The 20,935-nt window shown below is 39.6% G+C and overlaps 1 protein-coding gene across 7 annotated transcripts in view; it reads left to right on the forward strand.

Annotated features, from left to right (window-relative positions):
- Positions 1–20,935, forward strand: part of ZFYVE9 (zinc finger FYVE-type containing 9) — a 49,348-nt gene that overhangs the window by 24,297 nt on the left and 4,116 nt on the right. For 6 of the 7 annotated variants that reach the window (XM_083508685.1, XM_083508681.1, XM_083508682.1 and 3 more), the window contains 12 exons: positions 563–662; positions 3,000–3,176; positions 4,519–4,688; positions 4,896–5,019; positions 6,755–6,877; positions 8,675–8,830; positions 10,867–11,091; positions 12,198–12,280; positions 13,474–13,578; positions 14,324–14,474; positions 17,823–17,903; positions 19,113–19,275. In XM_083508685.1, coding sequence (XP_083364811.1) covers positions 563–662; positions 3,000–3,176; positions 4,519–4,688; positions 4,896–5,019; positions 6,755–6,877; positions 8,675–8,830; positions 10,867–11,091; positions 12,198–12,280; positions 13,474–13,578; positions 14,324–14,474; positions 17,823–17,903; positions 19,113–19,275 — 1,658 coding nt within the window. Of the gene's footprint in view, positions 1–562; positions 663–2,999; positions 3,177–4,518; positions 4,689–4,895; positions 5,020–6,754; positions 6,878–8,674; positions 8,831–10,866; positions 11,092–12,197; positions 12,281–13,473; positions 13,579–14,323; positions 14,475–17,822; positions 18,603–18,941; positions 19,276–20,935 lie in introns of those variants that run through there. The other variant, XR_014527449.1, reaches the window with a different exon arrangement.

Consider the following 20,935-nt stretch of genomic DNA (forward strand, 5'->3'; position numbering starts at 1 on the left):
TGACTATGCTTGAGTATATTTGCTGTTTGATAAAGGTGAAGTAAAGCTTGGCCGCTATGAAACTGTAAATGTTGACTGGCTAACTGTTTCAGTGTAGGTGCATTGAGACCTCAACACAGAGTTGAGGGCAAGTGTGTTCAGACCTCTAATGACTTTATTTAATGAAGTGGGAAAGTGGCCAAGGTTATAAAGACTGTAAGATTTTGATATTCTGCATAGGAATACCACAATATTAACTCAGACATTTCCTGTTTTCAGCATAATCAAATAATGTGATAATGGGTGCCTCTAGTTTTATTATATCCCATTAAGTTATATTCTGTCTGATCAATATAAATCCCATAACTCATTACAAGACAGGAATATTGTACTAAGGTTGATTTGGGTTGTTGTTGTTGGTGGGGTTTTTTGGGGGGGCGTGTCATTCTAGCACTTTTCCTGTAGGATGAGGATAAAGCAGCACTGGTGAGTGTTGGCTAATTTGGTACAGAATTCAATCTGAAAACTTGTAGTCATAAAAGAGTGCTAAATGACTGAATATATTTTTCCTATTTTACTTAAGGTATTCTGTGCAGCCTGCTGCAGTCTAAAATGCAAAATGCTGTATATGGACAGAAAGGAAGCCAGAGTGTGTGTAATTTGCCATTCGGTCCTAATGAATGGTAAGTAACAGGGTAGGAACTAAATGTAAGTTCCACTAACATTGTGCTGTACAGAACCAACCATGTACATGAGTGGGATAAATAATGTGGCCTAGTGCGTTTTGTTTCCCTACTGGAAATTATTTCAATATGGATAATTATTTTCTAAAGTGATGTCCCAATCTAAAGCCTATCTGTACTCATGAGCTATTTCAAAACTAACCTGTTTCCACAATTCCTGATTTGTAGAAGAAACTAGGCAGGCTCAATGTTTGTGCATGGAGTGTGATTGATCTGGATCCCATCAGAGCTTTAAATAGTGTCAGATGACTTGAACTCACTTTTTCAGGTAGAAATCCGTGCACCTTCTATACAAGTAGAGGTAGAGGTAGGTGTACGGTTTGTTGCAATTTAATCTTCTGTCCCAAAACAGTGTTCCTGGTTGTGGGAACTCCTTTTGAGCACACAGAAACACAGTAAATCTTGCTTTCATGACTTAGAAGATGAGAGAGAATAAACGCTTGCAAGTGATTTATGTAAGGCAGTGATCTTGACAGTAGCTCCAGACATTTTGTGCTTCGTACATTACATTTTTGGTGCCTGAAAAGATGCCTGGCCTGAAAAGCTGAGTATATAAGCTCAGAAATGTCACTTCTTATCTGTCTCAAAAGGATTCTAAGAATTATGTTGTTAAAATTTGTACTGCGTTTTGACAATGAGCTACCGCAGTTTAAGTACAGTGCTATTTAAAGCATTAAATATTAACATCTCTCCCTATAGGCTGATAGAAATGTGACAGGAAATGGTGGGTTTATTGCAACTATGAATTAAAAAGTAGTGACTAAAGTGACATTGATTTTTGAGGACAAGAAATATTATTCTCTGAGAAGAGGGGGGAGTTGCATAGGAAGCTGCATTATTTCAAGTCAGACAAGCGGTCCATCATGCACAGTGTCATCTGCATTGAGTAACAACAGCTCTGCAGGCCTTCAGGCAGGTGACATTTCCAGTCCTTCTTGGAGATGGCAGTGATTGAACCTGGAACCTTCTGCTTGCAGGGCAGATGCTTTACCCTTCTTAAGGATGCCCTGAGTCAATGTCGTGAAACACTCTTGCTTTTGTAACAAAGGGAGCTGACTCCATTTGGTTAATGCATAATACTTTTGGGTTGTACTTGTGCAAGGTTGGAAGCTGATATGGGTTCATTTGTATCTGAACGTCTTTTGTTAACAAGGTCTAATAAAATTAATTGAGCTGTAATTTCCCTTCAGAAGCCTTTCCTTTCCATTACTCATTAGTGATGGGAAAGAAAAAGTATTTATAAGAGGGTCCACATTGCCTGTAGGTGAATGTATTTCTGTGCCTGGAACCAAGCTGCATCTATGTTCTATGACATTGCAGTGGTAGGTGATGCTGCTGCTTTCCTGTTGTTTGTCAGTTAGTTACTTTGGTGTATTTGGGTACAGTACAACAAGTACTTCATCATTCTTTGCTTCAGGAGGCTGAAGCAGTGATTGTTCAATTGGTGGCTGACTTGTGGGAATGTTGAAGTGGATGGGGTGGAATAGAGAAGTGTGGTGTTTGTGTTTTGGTGCTCATCTACTTACAGTCCCAGACACGTTCCTATTTTTTAAAAAAAATCATTTCCAGACAATTCATAAAGATTGTAAAGGAAAGTTGGATAGGAATCCCTTTTATAGTGGTTATATTTTTTTCATAGCACAGAGGCCCAAGAGGAGATAAGATCAGACTCTTGAACATGCCACCACCCTTTAGGTATCCTTTGAAGCTCTAGGCTGAGTCATTATTTTGTAGTAAAGATATTTTTCCAGTATTAATAATTTCAATAATCATATTTCTCAGTTACACAGCATTTGATGCTAAAGGTGCCAACTATTCAGTGGATTTCGTCTAATATTTTGAGATTCGTCTTTAATTTTGCTTTTTGACTTTGTTAAAGTTATAATCTAGTTCTGTGCTTTCCTGAGCATGGGGTAGGGGGCTATCGGCATAAGTGGACAGCTCCACTATCTCTGCCAATCATCCAGAGGGCATCCAAGGAGCAGCCATATCCCGGTATTGCTGATGAAAAAAACAAGTATGGATGTGAGCATGAAATATTTTAGAAAAGGCAGAGCTGTCTACATTGCCTCCTTCAGATTGCTACATCATCTTAGGGAGCAGAGGCAGATGTTTAGACCACACCTGGATAGGTTCAGGACTTATAGTTGCATAAATATATTTTCTGATGAAGGAAAAGAGCCATTAATCTGATATATCGCAAAACTTAGAATTGCAGTGGTTGCATGATTTTTCTGGTGTACTGATTGCCTTTTTGTGTGTTTTGTGTTTCCTTAGCACAAGCCTGGGAGAACATGATGAGTGCCTCAAGCCAGAGCCCTAATCCTAACAATCCTGCTGAGTACTGTTCTACCATTCCTCCCTTACAGCAAGCACAGGCTTCTGGAGCTCTGAACTCTCCACCACCTACTGTTATGGTACCTGTGGGAGTCCTAAAGCATCCAGGTGCAGAAGGTAGGGATCTTCTTTTCTTCTGCTTAGATTCCATCTCCCTACTCCCCCTCTTTATGAGAGGGGGTGGTCCCTGCCTGTTTGAAGGAGGCAGTGGTGAAACCATTCCTTAAAAAGCCTTCCTTGGATTCGAAAAACCTAGCTAACTACCAGCCAGTTGCTAAATCTCCCTTTCTTGAGCAAGGTTCTGGAGCAAGTGGTTACAGACCAGATCCAGGCACTTTTGGAAGAAACGTGAGTTTCTGGATCCATTTCAATTGAGGTTTAAGCCCAGTTTTGGCACAGAAACTGCTTTGGTCACCCTGTATGATGACCTCTGCCATCATACAGAGTACTTCTGAATTCTAAATGTCCATCATACAGAGTACTTCTGAATTCTAAGTGTGTTATCAAAATGCTGATTAGTGTTAATGCTGATTAGTATTATTTACTTGGGCTGCAGTCCAAAGAAGTGACATGCGCACATAAGGAAAAACTATTTGCGGAGCCTGAACTTCATTTGTTGTTTCTGCTGTAGCAATTTTTCCTACCCAAGTGACTTGAAAAAAAGACATCTAAGTCAGTAGTTTATGTCAAGTTTCCCTTTGATACTTCTTCATATAATTCCTAAACAGTGGTGCAAATCTGACCACTCAACCATCTTTGTTGCACTGTATACATTTTACAACCTTACCTGTTTTTACCTATAAAGAGATTGTTGGCATATAGGGTCTTTCAGATGACCAGCACCTGTGATAGTTTGTGTAAAAATAACAGTAGAATCCCAATTCAATGGGATTTACTCAAAGGCAAGTGGGTATATGAAACACCCATGACTGATGAGAAGTATGGTCTGATAGTTACTCAGCACTCTAAAGCAGTTTATTTTCATCAAGTGAAAATGAAATGGCTATATCTGCCCGTGTAAATGTCAGTGTTTGAGAACTGCTCAAACTGGTTCTTTATTTGCATAGGAAAGCCTCCTTAACTCAATGTATCTGGTGGAGGTATTTATTCAGTTTAGAGATTAACTATAGGATCAAGATGCTTAGATCTAAATGATTGAATATTAATCTAGTTATCACTAAAGATAAACTTACTATTTACAATGTTCTTTTTAAAAAATATCTTCAACTGCTGATGAAAAGACAAGCTGCCTTAAAAAACAACCACTATGGGAACTGTTGAACCAAAATCAGATTCTTCTTTATTTGGTTGTGGCATTGGAAATATTCAAAATCCCTATCGTTTCTGTTTTTTAGTGTGTGTTTCAGTGTATTTCTGTATCTCAATTAAAGCCAGCTAGCTTCACTTCTCTTTTCATGCATGCATTTCTTTTGATGAGTTGTTCCCATCTCTTCCTTAGTGGCTCAGCCCAGAGAACAAAGACGTGTTTGGTTTGCTGATGGCATCTTACCCAATGGGGAAGTTGCTGATGCAGCCAAATTGACAGTGGCTGGAACAACCTCCCCTGGAGCGCTAGCAGTGTCACATGATCCAAGTAAACCCATGAGCAACACTACTTCACCCATAGAGGTGAGGAAAAGCTCTGATTTTTGTTGTAATATGTTGGACATGTCTCTTGGTCAGAGGGTACAGGCAGAAGTAGCTTCCCTAGCAATGTATTTTTACATGAGAGCCTATAGTACAGATTGTTTTTTGTATCTTGTATTTTACAAAATGAAGACTAAAATATGTCTAGTTATGCATTTACATAGTGTTGTTGTTTACTGCTTTTTGTAGACTGAAAACACACTTGCATTTTCAAGAAGCATTACTCAGGTTGGAAGTCCAGTTGGCAGTGCGATGAATCTTATTCCAGAAGATGGGCTTCCTCCAATTCTTATTTCTACGGGGGTGAAAGGAGGTGAGAATTAAACTGTGGTGTGTCTGTTTTTGGGTTTAATGAGTAACATTCCATCCTAGAGCAGTCCATATTGAAACCAAAGTCTTCTGGATCAAGGTCAAATAGTCTTGACTGTCAGTGGGCTGAATATTAACAGCCAAGGTCAGGCTTAATAAAATATCTGTTAAATGGGGATTCTGTGTGCATATAATCATTCAGGTGTACTGAATAGTGATGGGATTTCAAAAGGCTGACTTGGATGCATGTGAAATTGGAAGAAGGGATTGCATTTCTAGGAAAGTACCAATTTCTGGGGTAGTTCTTTTCTGAGCTGGGCTAGACGTTATCAGCACTACGGTGTGTGGTCACACATACAGCAAGTACCTAATATCCAGTCTGATCTGTTGGCATACTGCCAATTTTTCTTGTTTACATCTTCCATATCAATGTCATGAAGTTTCTGCAATTTGAAGCAGTGGAGAATAATATCTATGTGTAGCTACTTGTTTGCAATAGATAAAACTAAATGATTGCCTGTGAAATAAGACTCTTCATAAAATACTACCACGAGTTGCAAGTACTATTTGTTTAGTTATTTAAACAACTAAAACTGACCAGTTGATAAACTCACTAATTAAGAACCAATGACTATGGATATATTCCAAATTTATGGATAAATTCCAAGTTATTTTTTGCAGTAAATCTTATACCTGACAAACACTTCATTCTGTCAAAAGTCCTGATAGTCAAATAAAGTTTTTTAAAAAGGAAAACTAGAAGGGATTCATGCATCTGTGTTTATGGGAATGCTTCAGAATATAGCCTTTAAATATGATTTCATTAATTTATATTGTTATATATAATGGCACTGTAAACATAAGCAAATAAAAGCCACTTCCCAATATTCCATCATACTCTAGCATGGAACAGAAGAAAGGCCAGGGCTATGCAGATAGAAGAAGGCTTGGTGATTGGTGGCTAGGGTCTGCAGTTATAGGGAGAAAAATTATATCTTACCCAGTGGTACCCCTGTGTGCATACCTTTAATATCTCCCATGGCAGTAAAGGATTCCCATTTGCTCCTCTCAGGAAAAATGAAGGACTTTGATTGAGGAGTGAGAACCTGCATTCTACCCCTTTTATTGAACTTTTATTGACAGGATCACACAGGAATGTCTATCCACATGCAAAGCACATAGTTATACTGCACCCCTTGGCTTCCTTAGCATATATAAGCTGGTCTTCCCCATGGAAACCCCACCAATCCTTTTGATCATTTTGAGGGTCGGCCTGCATATATTTGCAATACATGACTGAGATGCCAAAACTGGTTTATAATGGTTATGTTTAATGCCATATACTGTGCTTGACATAGAGGTATGTTGTGTAGAAGCCCCAGGGTAGAAATCTATTTTTGTTGCACTATCAAATAAAGATTTACAAATGTATTTATTATGGGTCTGTTAAACAAATGCTATTTCATTTTTTAAGAATAGGCAATAGTATTCAGTAATTGATTTCACAGTAATACTTTCACTGTTGTTGTAGATATTACTGATAGCATGCATTTTTCAGATGTTACCTAAACCCAATGAAATGTTGGGGGGGGGAAATCTCATTTTTTAAAAATCCTCCACCCATCCATTTTGAATAAGGTGACAGACCACACAGTACTTAAATATGAGAGGTATGCTATTGCCAAATTGCATAAGACACTTGACAACCATCATTTGACAGCTACCTTTTTTGCTTTCAGATTATGCTGTAGAAGAAAAACCATCTCATATATCAGTGATGCAGCAGTTGGAAGATGGTGGCCCTGACCCCCTTGTGTTTGTTTTAAATGCAAATTTGCTTTCCATGGTTAAAATTGTGAACTGTAAGTACAGTTTATTTGGATGATGATAAAACGATCTTGCAATGAATCAATTTCCTTTGCTTTATAAAACATTTCCCTGTGAAAAACTTCTTGCACTGCAGAAAATCACCTTCAAGTAACAGTGGTGAATTGTCTTTCTGGTCTGTGTCTTGGAAGTGATTTTGTGCCAAAATCCAGGATATTATTTTCTGAGGCCCAATATATGAATTCACATATTTAAAAGATGTGCTGGTCTTGCTAATGATGATTTCTTGATTTAATAGCAGCATGATATTACAGTGGAACTTCAGTACGCTGAATGATGGGGTTTATAAAATCATACTTCCTATGAGCATAACAAGATGCAGTTCAGAATATCCAGGATTTAAGATTATCTATGGTGTAATTCGGGGACGCGGGGTGGCGCTGTGCCTAGGACTTGCCGATCGCATGGTCGGCTGTTCGAATCCCCGCGGTGGGGTGAGCTCCCGTCGTTCGGTCCCAGCTCCTTCCCACCTAGCAGTTCGAAAGCACCCTTAAGTGCAAGTAGATAAATAGGTACCGCTTTATAGCAGGAAGGTAAACGGCGTTTCCGTGTGCTGCTCTGGTGCCGGTTCGCCAGAGCAGCTTCGTCACGCTGGCCACGTGACCCGGAAGTGTCTACGGACAGCGCTGGCTCCCGGCCTCTAGAGTGAGATGAGCACACAACCCTAGAGTCTTGTCAAGACTGGCCCGTACGGGCAGGGGTACCTTTACCTTTATGGTGTAATTCAGCATAACTCTAAGAGGGGTACACCTACAGGGAACAAGGGTCTTCCCTTGCTCTTCTCTCCCCATTTGTCCCCTAAACCTGTTCTGAGGGTTCCTTGAAACGCTCCATAGCTGATTTTGGAAGTACAGGTGGGAGAGGTGGAGAGAAGTCCTGTTGCGCAAGGTACCTCATTTCACGCATGCTAGCAGCTTAGATGAATGCCTAGTTTAACCTATGTGGTTAAACTAGGGGCGGCTAACCTTATTTGGTCCAAGGGCTTCATGTCAGTGGAGGATGTTGTCAAAATGAACTTTGGTGTCCCCTAGCTTTGTGCCTCTCCCCGACCAAGCCTGTGCACACACAGGCAGGCACACAGACGCACAATGGCAGACACAAGCCATAATCCTGCCAATTTGAGGGATTCCTCCCCATTGCAGTGCTGTGCTGAGAGGAGAGACTTAAAATGTAAAGACTAGCAAATGCAGAGGTTACCATATTGGGTCAGAAACACAACCTTATAGTAACTAAGACTTTTAACCTGCAGGGTGAATAACTTGGGCAGGGTTTTAATTGAGGAAAGTGATATTGCAAGAAGGGTCAAACCCTGAATCACCCAGTACTGTTGTCTAAAATCTACACACAACCCATACACAAAAACCATACATGGTTTTTTTATATATAAATGAGATCCTGAGTCAGAGAGCTCTGTTGTGTTTAGTTTGGCCTTGGCAAATAAGCAGCCTACAGTAATGTCTTCATTAATTTTGCATTTATCGTGGTACCTCGTGTTATGGATGGGATCCGTTCCGGAGGCCTGTCCGCAACTGAAAGCTCTGTGTCTGCACAGGCATGTGGCACAATTTGGCGCTTCTGCACATGTGCAAAACATGATTTAGCGCTTTGTGCAGGCGCGAGCGGTGAAACCCAGAAGTAACCTGTTCTGCTACTTCCGCGTTGCCACGGGATGTAACGCAAAAAGACACAACATGAAGCGTACGCAATACGAGGTATGACTGTACTCCATATGTTTATTTTTACAAACCCTCATTGTGCTTTCCCTTCTACAGATGTGAACAGGAAGTGCTGGTGCTTCACTACAAAAGGAATGCATGCTGTAGGCCAGTCAGAAATAGTAATTCTTCTCCAGTGCTTACCTGATGAGAAGTGTTTGCCGAAGGATATTTTCAACCACTTTGTGCAGCTTTATAGAGATGCTTTGGCAGGTGAGAGAACTGCCTATTTGAAAATTGTGATGACTGCTGACAGCTAAATTACTTGAATTATTAAGTCATCACAGTTGTGTAGCTGTGCCTTCTAGATTCTTTTATAAAATAGTCCATATTTGTACATTATTAAATAATATTTAAGTAACCAAAGGGCTCTCTGCCTTTTCTTCAGATGCTGATTGAACTTTGATCCAGCATACTACAGATATTACTATGTGCAATTTCACTACAGTGTTGCATAATTTATGACCTCTACATAATGTGTATTTGAATTCTATTTTTGGTATTCTTTGATATACTGTCCTTCAATGCTGTGAGGGAAGCAGGGTTTCGGGGCTTTGTTATTTTTAATCAAAAGCCAAAATTTAATACCAGTACTGCTGACTTTTATGATTCTTTTTGGGGAGGGGGCATTTTCTATTTCTGTAGTTCAGAAATGTAAGGCAGTCAAATTAAATCATGAGTTACTGTGCTGGATACAAAAAGGATTCTTGTTTTCTGAGCGGATGATCTTCATGACTCATAGCACTCTAAATCAATTTCTGCAGTGGTCCATAATACACTCTTAGTATGTGGCTTGCTTATGTTCTGACATTGTAAGTAGTTGAGAGAGAGTTGTGGAGGGATGCAGTACAGTACACTAAATTAACACTGCTAGGGGGTTATCAGAAACAGCTTGCTATAAAGTTATTTACTATAAGTGCAATGAATAAGACAACTGTGTCTTAACCATTCTGCTATATATTTTGGAAAGTTCTTCATTTGTTTGCTACGCTTTGGAACACCTCTTAACACAGCATTTTAAAAAAATTGCTGGTTCCCGAGATCAGGGAGCAGGTTTTTCAAATCAAGATAGCAGACTGAACCTTTCAAAACGGTGCTGATTTTGGGGTTTCTTAAAATTTCCGAGTAACGCCAGGTAGAAGGCTGCTGGTTTCTTATAAGGCAAAACATGCCTGTAATAAATAGAGGGTACACTGTGTGTAATTATTTCTGAAAAGCTGAGGGGAGTGGGAAATTTGTAAAGGATTTCTGCTATAGAACAGTGGATAAATTTTCAGCAGGGCTTAGAGCTTTAAGAGTTGTATGTGCTTGGGCTGCATATCTAGTACCTGCAGGTCATAGCTTCATGGCTGAGTAGAAATTTGTACCTGAGTGTCCTTAATCTTAGATCCAACATTTTCAACATCACATATTATTAACTTTTAAGCATTCTCTTTTTCATTAACATCCTTTGTTGTTAAAATGCAACAGTATAAAGCATGGTATTGGTACTGGTTTAAAACCTGTGACATATAATTTCACTATTGAAACAAAGGTTTTCTCTGTATATAATAATAGTAATGTATATAATAGTAATAAATAATCTACCAGGTTAAGCCCAGAGACAAAGTTTTCTCAGGAAGTTGGGAGTGAATTAAGTGTGCTGCTCATGGTATGTATATACTCATCACACCTTCACATCTGATAAAATTGCTTGGCAGGATTTGGTGTCATTTCTAAGACCTGCAAATCCTGTTTGACAAGAGGTCAAACTTTTGGATAAAATTATTTTGTACTAAACATGAGAAGTGCAACATTTATTTCAAAGCACTTTCTTAAAATTACCGTATATTCCATCTCTAGCCTAAGACTCAGCATATGGCTGCTTCAGAATGTTGCAATGTTTGTGGAGTTGCTTTTTTCGTATCCCTTTTGGGATCAGGGTTCTTGGGTTTTTTGTGGCAGGGAATCTACACTGTAGAGATTTCAGTTGCAAATACCTAGAAATGAAATCAATAAGTGTGTGCAGAACTTTTCTAATTAAACTGGAAAAATAAAGCATTATATACTATTGAATAAAATTCCTTTTGCTTTTATTTTGGTATATCTGCTGCAAATGGGTAATTTAAGTTAGTATACCTTAACATTTCTTTAAAAATGTTTTCTTCTGTGTCACAAGTAGCACAAGAGGAAGTAGGATCTCTGTGCAATTTTATCTTGCCTTTTGGATATATAGCCATTAATAATAACTATTTCTCTTGTTTCCATAGGCAGTGTTGTGGGTAATTTAGGACATTCATTTTTCAGTCAGAGTTTTCTCGGCAGTAAGGAGCATGGCGGCTTCTTGTATGTTACACCTGTGTATCAGTCGCTGCAGGACTTGGTGCTCCCCACTCCACCATATTTATTTGGAATCCTTATCCAGAAATGGGAGACTCCTTGGGCCAAAGTATTTCCCATCCGACTGATGTTGAGACTTGGAGCTGAATACAGGTGTAAGTCCTATTACTCTTCAGTGTCCCATTAGATCCCAGCCTTGGTTTCAGTGTGTCATATATACATATTTTACCATTTTGTTGCTGGTAATCACATTGCCTTGGATTCAAACTTTTTGCTTTGTGAGCAAAGGGAGTCTTCTGTTCATGGAGCAAAAGGTTAGGGTCCAAGCTACCGTTGTAAGGACATTACTAAATGTGATTCTGTTGGCCAAATTAATCTACATTAAAGTAGTTGCTTGTGCACGTAATGCACAGTAGGTTATGTTATATGGGAACAGTGTCTGAAGTGGGTTTAAAATGGCTTTCTGTGCGACGGAGGGCTCTGTGGCACCCTACCAGACATGGGAGCTTGGAGTAACTGGTGCAGTCATGGTTTTCAGAATTGTATTCAGTGGTTCTTTTGTGTGTGCACCACTTTCATAAGTAACTGAAACCTAGGCAAACTTGAAAATTGAAAATGGTTACAAAAACCTAGTACTGAATATAAGCTGTTAAGATCTCCACAACAATCATTTGTTTAAGTCAGTTGGGGTTAGTGTTAGGTCACACACAGTGACTTCTTGTGCTCCCATTTTGGCTCTGTAGTGTACAAATAAAAACATGGAAAGTGTTGCTAGAAAGGCAGAGCATCTTTCCTCGGCACATGTCTGTGCTCCAAGTAGAAATCTGAAGGCCCATCCTATTATTCTATTCTTACAATTGTCCTTGATCAGACAGGCACCAACATAGGTGGAATGATTCCTTCCTTGTATGTGACTATATGTGGATCACTGGCAAAGAACCACAATGAGGGAGAACTCTGGGTTGGATCAAGACTTGACGCTTTGCAAAAAAGGGCTCATTCTATTTGCAGAGGGAATCAGAATCCAGTGGGGGTTCTCCACTTGCGGAGGGACTGTGGTTTTTGTTGTGCAAATGGAACTTCTTCCTGTGCAAGTGGAACTTCTCTGAGCATGTCTGGATACAAGCTATGGTGTTATTTTGATCTTCCTACTGTTGATATTTTTCTAAATTTGATTTTCCAGCTACCAAATGCAAGGTTTTTGGAGTGAACTTCTCCATAGATATGTTTGAATCTGAGATCTTTTTTCTTACTTTCTTAGTGTACCCGTGCCCACTTTTCAGTGTCAGATTTCGTAAGCCATTGTTTGGAGAGACTGGACACACAATTATGAATCTTCTTGCAGTAAGTGATGGTTACAAGATTATTTTGTAAATAGAAAAATGTATGTGTTCTGTTCACTCACCTAATTTATATGCACTGTTATTCTGAAAATATAATAATGTGTAGATTTCTTAAATCTAGATATGATGGAGTAGAATTTATTTATTTATTTATTTATTTAACAAATTTATATACAGTTTTCAAGCAAAAAATTATTCTCAAAGTGTTTTACAAACTACATACAAAAACGTAAACAAAAAATATAATTTAAAACTGGCTAAAACATCCATATGATTTCAAAAGATAATTTAAAAGACATCACAAAAACAAGTATTTCTGAGCATAACAAAAATACCATAGAACACCACAATACCAATTTTACAGCTCAGATTATAATTAGTCCCTAAAGACTATTAACCCTTATCCCTAAAAGGATAGGTCTTTAAAGGAGGTGGGGATGAGGTTTGCTCTCAATATCATGCAGAATCTAATACACAGTTTTATGCAACAAATATCTATTTTAAATCAAGAGAACACTAAAGGTCCTTTTTTTAACATCTCTGAACTGGACCATCATATAGCTGTAGGCACACTACTGTTAAAAAAAACCACCTAAGCATTTCATCTGTACATTTATACCAAGGAACCCCAGTTTAGTGTCCTGTATTTTTATTTTTATTTTTTTTGTATGCTAGAGAAAGAGCACAGCTGCGCTCAAGGACAGAAAGAATACCTTGGAGTGGTGCTGATGCCCCATAGCATTTAAGGAGATTAAACAGGCACCTGTTCCAAATGTGAAGTGTGTTATTGGACACCAGGAAGGAATATAGCAGAGGTGGATGAGTGGGTGGGAATGGGAGATTATCAGGTGCTCCTTTCCTCCTCTTGTTCATCCAAAGGCAATTTCTATTTTCTCACAGCTAAACGTACCCAGCTTACTCTGATACACATTGCATCTCATGAAACTCATTGGTACAATATCAGTTCTTTCTACTTAGTGTTGTTTTCAGAGCCCCTACTGATGGGTTAGGTTGCTCCTGAAACAAAATGTATTTTGCAATATTTTAAACAAAATAATGAGTAAAGAATACAGCTTATTGCGAATGGATTTAGTATTTTTATTGTAATTTTTCAAAGTTGACCCATAGTTCTTGCGTTGCTGAAACTCAAATGCCAGCAGCAATTGTGATTTTCATTGTTCTGTGCACTGATAGGACTTCAGAAATTACCAGTATACATTGCCAGTTGTCCAAGGCTTAGTGGTTGATATGGAAGTGAGGAAAACCAGCATCAAAATTCCCAGCAACAGATACAATGAGGTATGTAGTGTGAATAAATATGTAACACACATGTCCAAGAAGCATCACAGTGATTCTTCTATTGATGAAATATTGAACGAACTAGGAGTTACTTGAGGGGTGAATACAACTGGATCTGTGAGATCGGGTTTCAAATTCTTGCTCAGCAAGGAACTGAGGGAGCAGCTTTGGTTAAGCCATGGTATCTCTTTACCTTGTCTCCCATCTGAAAAATTATGAATAATGACATACCTTAATATCTCATGTTGATATGGCAGATCAGGTGTAAACTGTCTTGCATGTTCTTCTCCAAAATATTGTATGCCATAAATCATATATTTCTTTTGGAGGACTAAAATTTTAATTCAGTGATTGTTAAATGTTTATTTTTTCAAAGAGCCAAGAAACAGCATTGCAAATAGTTTAATTTGGCCCTATTCCTGGGATGGGCAGTCCACAGCCATTGGCCTGATTTTATGTGATCGTTGGCAAGCATCACCTCAGACCCTTGGCAAGACTGAAGTGCCCCCCATGGACAAGAGAGAGAGAGACTACCTTTGGCTCTGGCCTTGGCCACTGCTGAGTTTAGCCCCGCCCCCCTCCCAGTTATCCTTGAAAGGAGTTCTTTGACAGAAAAAAAAGTTTGCCTCCATCTGCCCTGTACAGATGTCATTTTTCTTCAGGGTTTGCACCTGTGGAGACAGTTCTCACGTTTCTTGGGTGGTGGTCTCATATTATGTGGTAATGGTAAATGTTTTGGTTGCAGATGATGAAAGCCATGAACAAGTCCAATGAGCATGTTCTAGCAGGTGGGGCATGCTTCAATGACAGGGCAGACTCTCATCTCGTGTGTGTGCAGAATGATGATGGGAACTATCAGACACAGGCCATCAGTATTCATAATCAACCGCGGAAGGGTGAGAGTTGCTGACAATGTATTCACCCCCCCATAAACAGTCTGCTGTTTGCATTGTTTTCTTGTTCATTGTTTTTTGCTTGTAAGCCCTTTTGATTTTATAAGTGCATGATGAGCAAAGAGCCCTAGTGCCTGAAGGCAGTTATGGCCTGAATGAGAGCCACTAAACTGAGACTGAATCTTGATAAGACAAAGGCACTGTTGGTGATGGTTCACAGGTGAGAATTGGGTATATGGCCTATTCTGAACGAAGCTGCAACCCTTCCCGAAGCAACAGATTCATAAGCTGAGGGTGCTTCTAGAAGCTCACGAGGCTTCAATGGCAAGAGGTGCCTCAGCCCAGCTTCTGCTGGTTCATCACCAGGGCAGCCTAGCTTTATGGCCTGGTAACCTCACGCTTAGACTACTGCAGTGTGCTCTATATGGGCCTGCCCTTGGAGATGCAGTTGGTGAAGAATGTGGCTGCAAAAGTCTTGACAGGTTCATATGTAAGTGATCTTTGACACTGGCTGCCTGGGCCCAATTTAAGGTGCTGGATTTGGTGTACAAAGCCATATACAGCTTGGGACCTAAGTACTTAAAGGAACAACTATCCCATTATATGCTGACGTTATTCTTTAAGATATGTGAGGGATGTCCTGCTTGCAGTTGCATGAACAACTGCAGTTGGTTGTATGCTAACAGTGAGCAGGGCCTTAATGGCACACTGGGTGGGGAATTCCTTCCCATAGGAGATGCAGTTGTTACTCTCATAAACAGTTTTTCCTCTCATTAATAGTTTTATGTTAAGATATTTTTTCATTCAGGCCTATGGAGATGTCTGATTTAAAGAAGTTGCTTCTCTGCTGCTGGGTTACTATTTTGCAGTCTCCATGGTTTTAATGTCATAGCTGTAATTTTGAACCTTAATAACATGTGTTATACTGCCCTGAGAAATTATGGGTTATAATTAATTTTAATATTAGTATTAATATTAATTGGAGCACTTTGTGCAAACACATTGAATACTATGCAGCTTCTCACTGCCTGTTTCCATTTGCCTCTCCATTTTAAAAGTCCATTTTTCATCTTTCTTACACTACACACCATGGTGGGATTCATCAGCTATACTGTGATTTGAGATCCTGGCTTCTTTGTACTATCACAGCTTCTGAACTCAGGAGATAAAGGGAAACGCGAATGCTTTCAGTCTCTTCTCCACGTGTGTGGAGGAGGAATGGTATACATAGCTGGGATAGCTCAGTCAGTAGAGCATGAGACTCTTAATCTTGGGGTTGTGGGTTCGAGCTGCACTTTGGGCAAAAGATGCCTGCATTGCAGGGGGTTGGACTAGATGACCCTCATGGTCCCTTCCAACTCTACAATTCTGTGATTTGGTGACAGTGTGAAGCTTTTTTGTGGCTTGATCTTCTCCTGCTAAACAATGCTTTAGTGTTGCATCTGAAACAGGCCAATTAATTTGCTTTCTGAACCTTTCTCAGCCAGTAATGATTAGCATTTATTCAGCTGAACTTTACATTCTAGGTATATATGAATGCAGCACTCACAAATGAATTGTCTTTTCATCACTATATGAGATCCCCTTTGCAGAGATACATACTCCTAGTTCATAGTTGTGATGTTTACTTGATCTGGTGCTAAAGTCAAGTAATGATCATCCTGTCACCACTTACGTTAACAGATGGGTGGTAGATTCTGTACCAGCTTCCAAACAGCCTTTGAAAGCAGCTCCATGTAAACATCCTTGCAATAATCCAATTTATGAAGCTTGAAAGCTTTTGTTCCAGCTGCTTAAACCAGATGCAGCCGATACTGAGCATGGGGGTCCACTGTGGCTTGCTTCTGAAGTCCTAAGAATACCCACAGATCTCCTTTTTGAAGGAGAGCAAATAAGCATTTAAGCTTTTTGACTGGCCAATTGTATAAAATACGTTTTCTGGAGGGAATTCTATATAAGACTGTGAGTAATCTTGAACACTGCAACGGGGTGAGCTCTCGTTCGGTCCCAGCTTCTGCCCACCTAGCAGTTCGAAAGCCCGTCAAAGTGCAAGTAGATAAATAGGTACCTCTCTGGTGGGAAGGCAAAAAGTGTTTCATGCTGGCCACATGACCTGGAAGCTGTCTTGGCCTATAGAGCGAGATGAGCATGCAACCCCAGAGGAGTCCACGACTGGACCTAACGGTCAGGGGTACCTTTACCTTTAATCTTGAACTGGCTGAAAGATGCTGGAAGTAAAATCGCCTTTCACCCACAGCTAGTTGGATTCTGGGCATTGCACTGATTCTGCCTCTGGCTGATTTTAAAAAAAAAGTTCTATGAATTGCTCACATTATAAAATTACCAAACTTAAAACCATGGAGAGACCTGGTCTGAACAAAGACATTGGATTCTTATCTCATTATACATGACTAAGCCATTTTTCACCTTCTCACCCCTTGCCTTTTCCTGTAAGACCTATTGCAGTCGTTAAGAGTCGTCAACAGGCTCATCTCAGCTATTTGCCAATCTCCCATTCCCACCACCCTTCTGAGTAATACCCCTCCCCACCTTCTCACTATATAGAAGGATCTGGCAACTTCTGTTTCAGTGTATCTGAAGAAGTGTGCATGCACACGAAAGCTCATACCAAGAACTAACTTAGTTGGTCTTTAAGGTGCTACTGGAAGGATTTTTTTTATTTTTATTATAAAATATCACAGTGGTGCACAGAGAACTTGTATTCTATTTCCTTGCCATTATCTAATGCTTAAATTTTAGTAAGTAAAGAGCTTTTCATGAAGACAGCACACACCTCTTCATTCTTCAAGGAAAGTCCCCTTGCAGAACCTGTTTGGAACTACTCAATACTCAGGGCTGTGCTGAAGTAGTAATTTTCCCAGGACATCAAATTTTAAAGCTGTAGGATTACTTTTAGTGATCAGGTGGAAAATGTGGGTTTCTTTTTAATACTTGGACTTTCTAAAGTGTTTTACTTGGCTTAGAAAACGCTATTGAAAGGAGCTTTCCTCCATCATTGAATATTGGTAGTTGCATACATTTGTTTTACATGGGTTTTGTTTGGATTATTGGCTGTTTTGTTGCTGATCTAATTCTGAAACCTGGCTCTTATATACAGTGTCTTAATTTTAGAATTACTAACACATTACCTTGTTTTTTTACATTTTAATATAATTATATTTCTCATGTTTTTATCTTACATTGTTTTTAACTCCACATGTAATACTTAATATATTTTATTGTGTTTTATGTGTTTTCTTTTTATCTTCTCTACTGGTCATTGACTTAAACAAACAAACAAACAAACAAACAAACAATATGAATCTTATTCATGTCTGCCATTTGTTGCAGTGACTGGAGCTAGCTTCTTTGTGTTCAGTGGAGCTCTAAAGTCTTCTTCAGGCTATCTGGCAAAGTCCAGCATTGTAGAAGGTAAGTTTTGAGTCACCTTTCACCATGTACACTACTTTCTTCTTGGTTAAATGTAACAGTGCTTCGGTGGTAGTTAGAACTTACCCTTGTTTACAAAAGGTATTGCTATTTTTAAACTAAGTATTGGGTTCTTAGAATTTTAGACCAAGAGACAAGCTTAAATAAACAAAAAAGAGGAATGTACTGACTCCTGTGCTTATAGTACCAGACGGTGGTGGAAAACTGAATGTGGATAATGTGATTTTTTTTTTTTAAGGAGTGAAAATGTCTGTGAGGATTTTAACACTAAAACAGGAATATAGATTATAGATAAGTAGTAGTTATGAAAAAGGCTCTTTTAAAGTTAATTTGTACTCCTGCTGTCAATACCAATTATATTGTGTATATATAATTTCTGTAAACTGCTTTTTTCTTATGAAATGGCAATATAGAAGTAATTTAAAACAAATAAATAATGAAATAAAACACCTGATGTTTCAGCTTAGGCTAATTTTGTATAATGTGCGCACAATGTAGCACACAGAGTACATCCTGGAATGTTTTCTTTTGGAGGGTGTGTGTGTTGGAGATTGGGATTGTGCTGTCCTATCCAGGCTTTGATTCCATTTTTATACCAAGGCCTAATCTAAATAATTTTATGCCTTGATTTTTGTAGTGTATGGATTGTGCGGGCTGCACTGTCTACATATAAACCCCTAGGCCAGGGGTCTGCAACCTTTAAGACAAAAAGAGCCACTTGGACCCGTTTTCGAAGAAAAAAAAACTGGGAGCCGCAAAACCATTGTGACATTTAAAACAAATATATCTCCGGAGCCACGATCTGACAGTGGGTGGGAAGGTGACGTTGGGACGGTGCGTGACTAACGCACGCACCACCCCCATGCGACATCACAGCCAGTACAGCGCCCGCCACAGTGGGGAGTGTCGGGGCGCACAATGCGCCTCCTCCCCTTGCTAGTATCCGCCCCGGAGCCGCGGCAAAGGTGTAAAAGAGCCACATGCGGCTCCGGAGCCGCGGGTTGCAGACCCCTGCCCTAGGCAAATCTGCAATCCAGGGCTCAGGATTCCACCCACCTCCTATTAGCAAGTGTATGTTCAAATGTTTGGTTTAGGACTTGGATGTTTGCAGCATGAATCCACCGTACATTTGTTCTCTGGTTAAGAATACAGCTGTGGGCTGTTGTCCTGATTATGTCTTGTCCTACCTAGATGGAGTCATGGTCCAGATAACGGCTGAAAATATGGACTCCCTAAGGCAGGCTCTGAGGGAGATGAAAGACTTCACTATTGCCTGTGGTAAAGTGGATGCCGAAGAGCCTCAAGAACATGTGCACATTCAGTGGGTGGATGATGACAAAAACTTCAACAAGGGGTAAATATAGGGGTATTTTCTTGATATTAAATGAGCTTGTTTGGTTTTATATGCTTTCTTGGTAAGGAAAAGATGGCACATTCATCTGCCTGTTTGCATGGAGTGCATGTTCATATTCCAGGAGGTGATATTCTTAAGGGGTATGAACTAGCACCTTCAAATTAATTAGCAGAGGGTGTTAGCTGATCTGACTCCCCAGAGGTGTTTTTTATTTTAAAAAAGCCTGATGCTAAGGCCAGATGTCTCACGAATTAATTTATCATATGTATATCTTGCTATACAACATCACTTGAACACTTATTGAAGGTTAATGCTATAGGAACCAAGCTACCCCTTACAACTTGCATGAGAGATTAAAGTATGTACTACATGAATATCTTTGGTGTTTGAAATTTGTGTATGCACCATCTTTTGAGATGAATGCACAGGCATTGTGTCGACACACTGAGGGAAATCGCAGCAGCTGGTGCTTTCTGTCAGCATGTGTGTGAGTGTGCAAGGAGACGACATATCCTTTGTTGTCTTAAAATAATTGCTGTAAAGAAATAGATAAGGTATGTTGAACCACCGACGTAAGATAGGTGCACGGGATGTTAACAGCTCTAACTGCATTTTATGCTTCCACATATGGTGGCAATTACTTTTCAGTTGCAGAGGTTAACACACTGTTTGTTGTGTTAACTGTGTTACAGTTATTATGCTTCCCTAGACTGTCTTCATGCTTTTCTGTGTAATGCAGTAGTAGAATGTGCTACATCCCCCTGCTGCAGGGACATTAATTCAAAGAGGCATTTATTCAGGATGCTGCCGTTGTAGTAGTATTCCAGATGACTTCCTGGGGTGTTCTGTGGTTTCACACAGACAATTATTTTTGTAGGTTGATGGGAGCAGCTTCCTGTTTACCTTTACAGTGGCATTAGCCTTAATCTTGCTTCAGTAGCTTGATGATTACCAAAACGAAAAAGGGAAGAGCTTTGCTATCGTGTGAAAAAGACTTCTGCATTAAAACAAACACTAAATGTTTACACTAAATAGTGGGGAACCTTAGGTCTGGGGGCAGAATATAGCCCTCCAGACCCCTTGTATCATCCTCCCACCCCATCCTCCCTGCTCCATGTATTCTTTGAGTGTTTTTGTCTGGCTTGAATGTGTCCTTGAATTGTTATGTCTTTCGTTTGCCTGCATTGAGAGATGTTGAGGGGAAAGGGTGTAGAAACCTTTCACATTTGTGCAGTAAGTTACATTCCAGTTGCTCCTAAAGGTAAGACACATCTCCTGCCCCACCCACCACTGACACGCCTCTCACGAGAAAATGCAGTTGTCTGCTTGGAAAAAATTCTGTGCCCTCGCAGCCATACATTGTCCAAAGTGTTGAAATGTTAGGGTATTTATATGGGGACAAAGACAGCTTTGAACTGTGTTTTTCTTTTTAAAAGGTTTCATAAGTATTCAGATGGTTATCTATTTACTGTATAGAGATGGGACCTTAGAAGTAATTTAGTCCAACTCTCTGGCAGCATCCCTGCCAGTACACCATTAAGCTCTGCTTCAGTACCATACACATGCTTTGCAACTGTACCGATCATATTTCTGGCTTTGGCTTTTCTGTGGTACAACTGGAAGCACTGTTAACATGTGCAAAATTGATTTGACCAGAAAT

The sequence above is a fragment of the Podarcis liolepis genome (genome assembly GCF_965112155.1).
Source record: "Podarcis liolepis genome assembly, chromosome: 6".
NCBI lineage: Eukaryota > Metazoa > Chordata > Lepidosauria > Squamata > Lacertidae > Podarcis > Podarcis liolepis.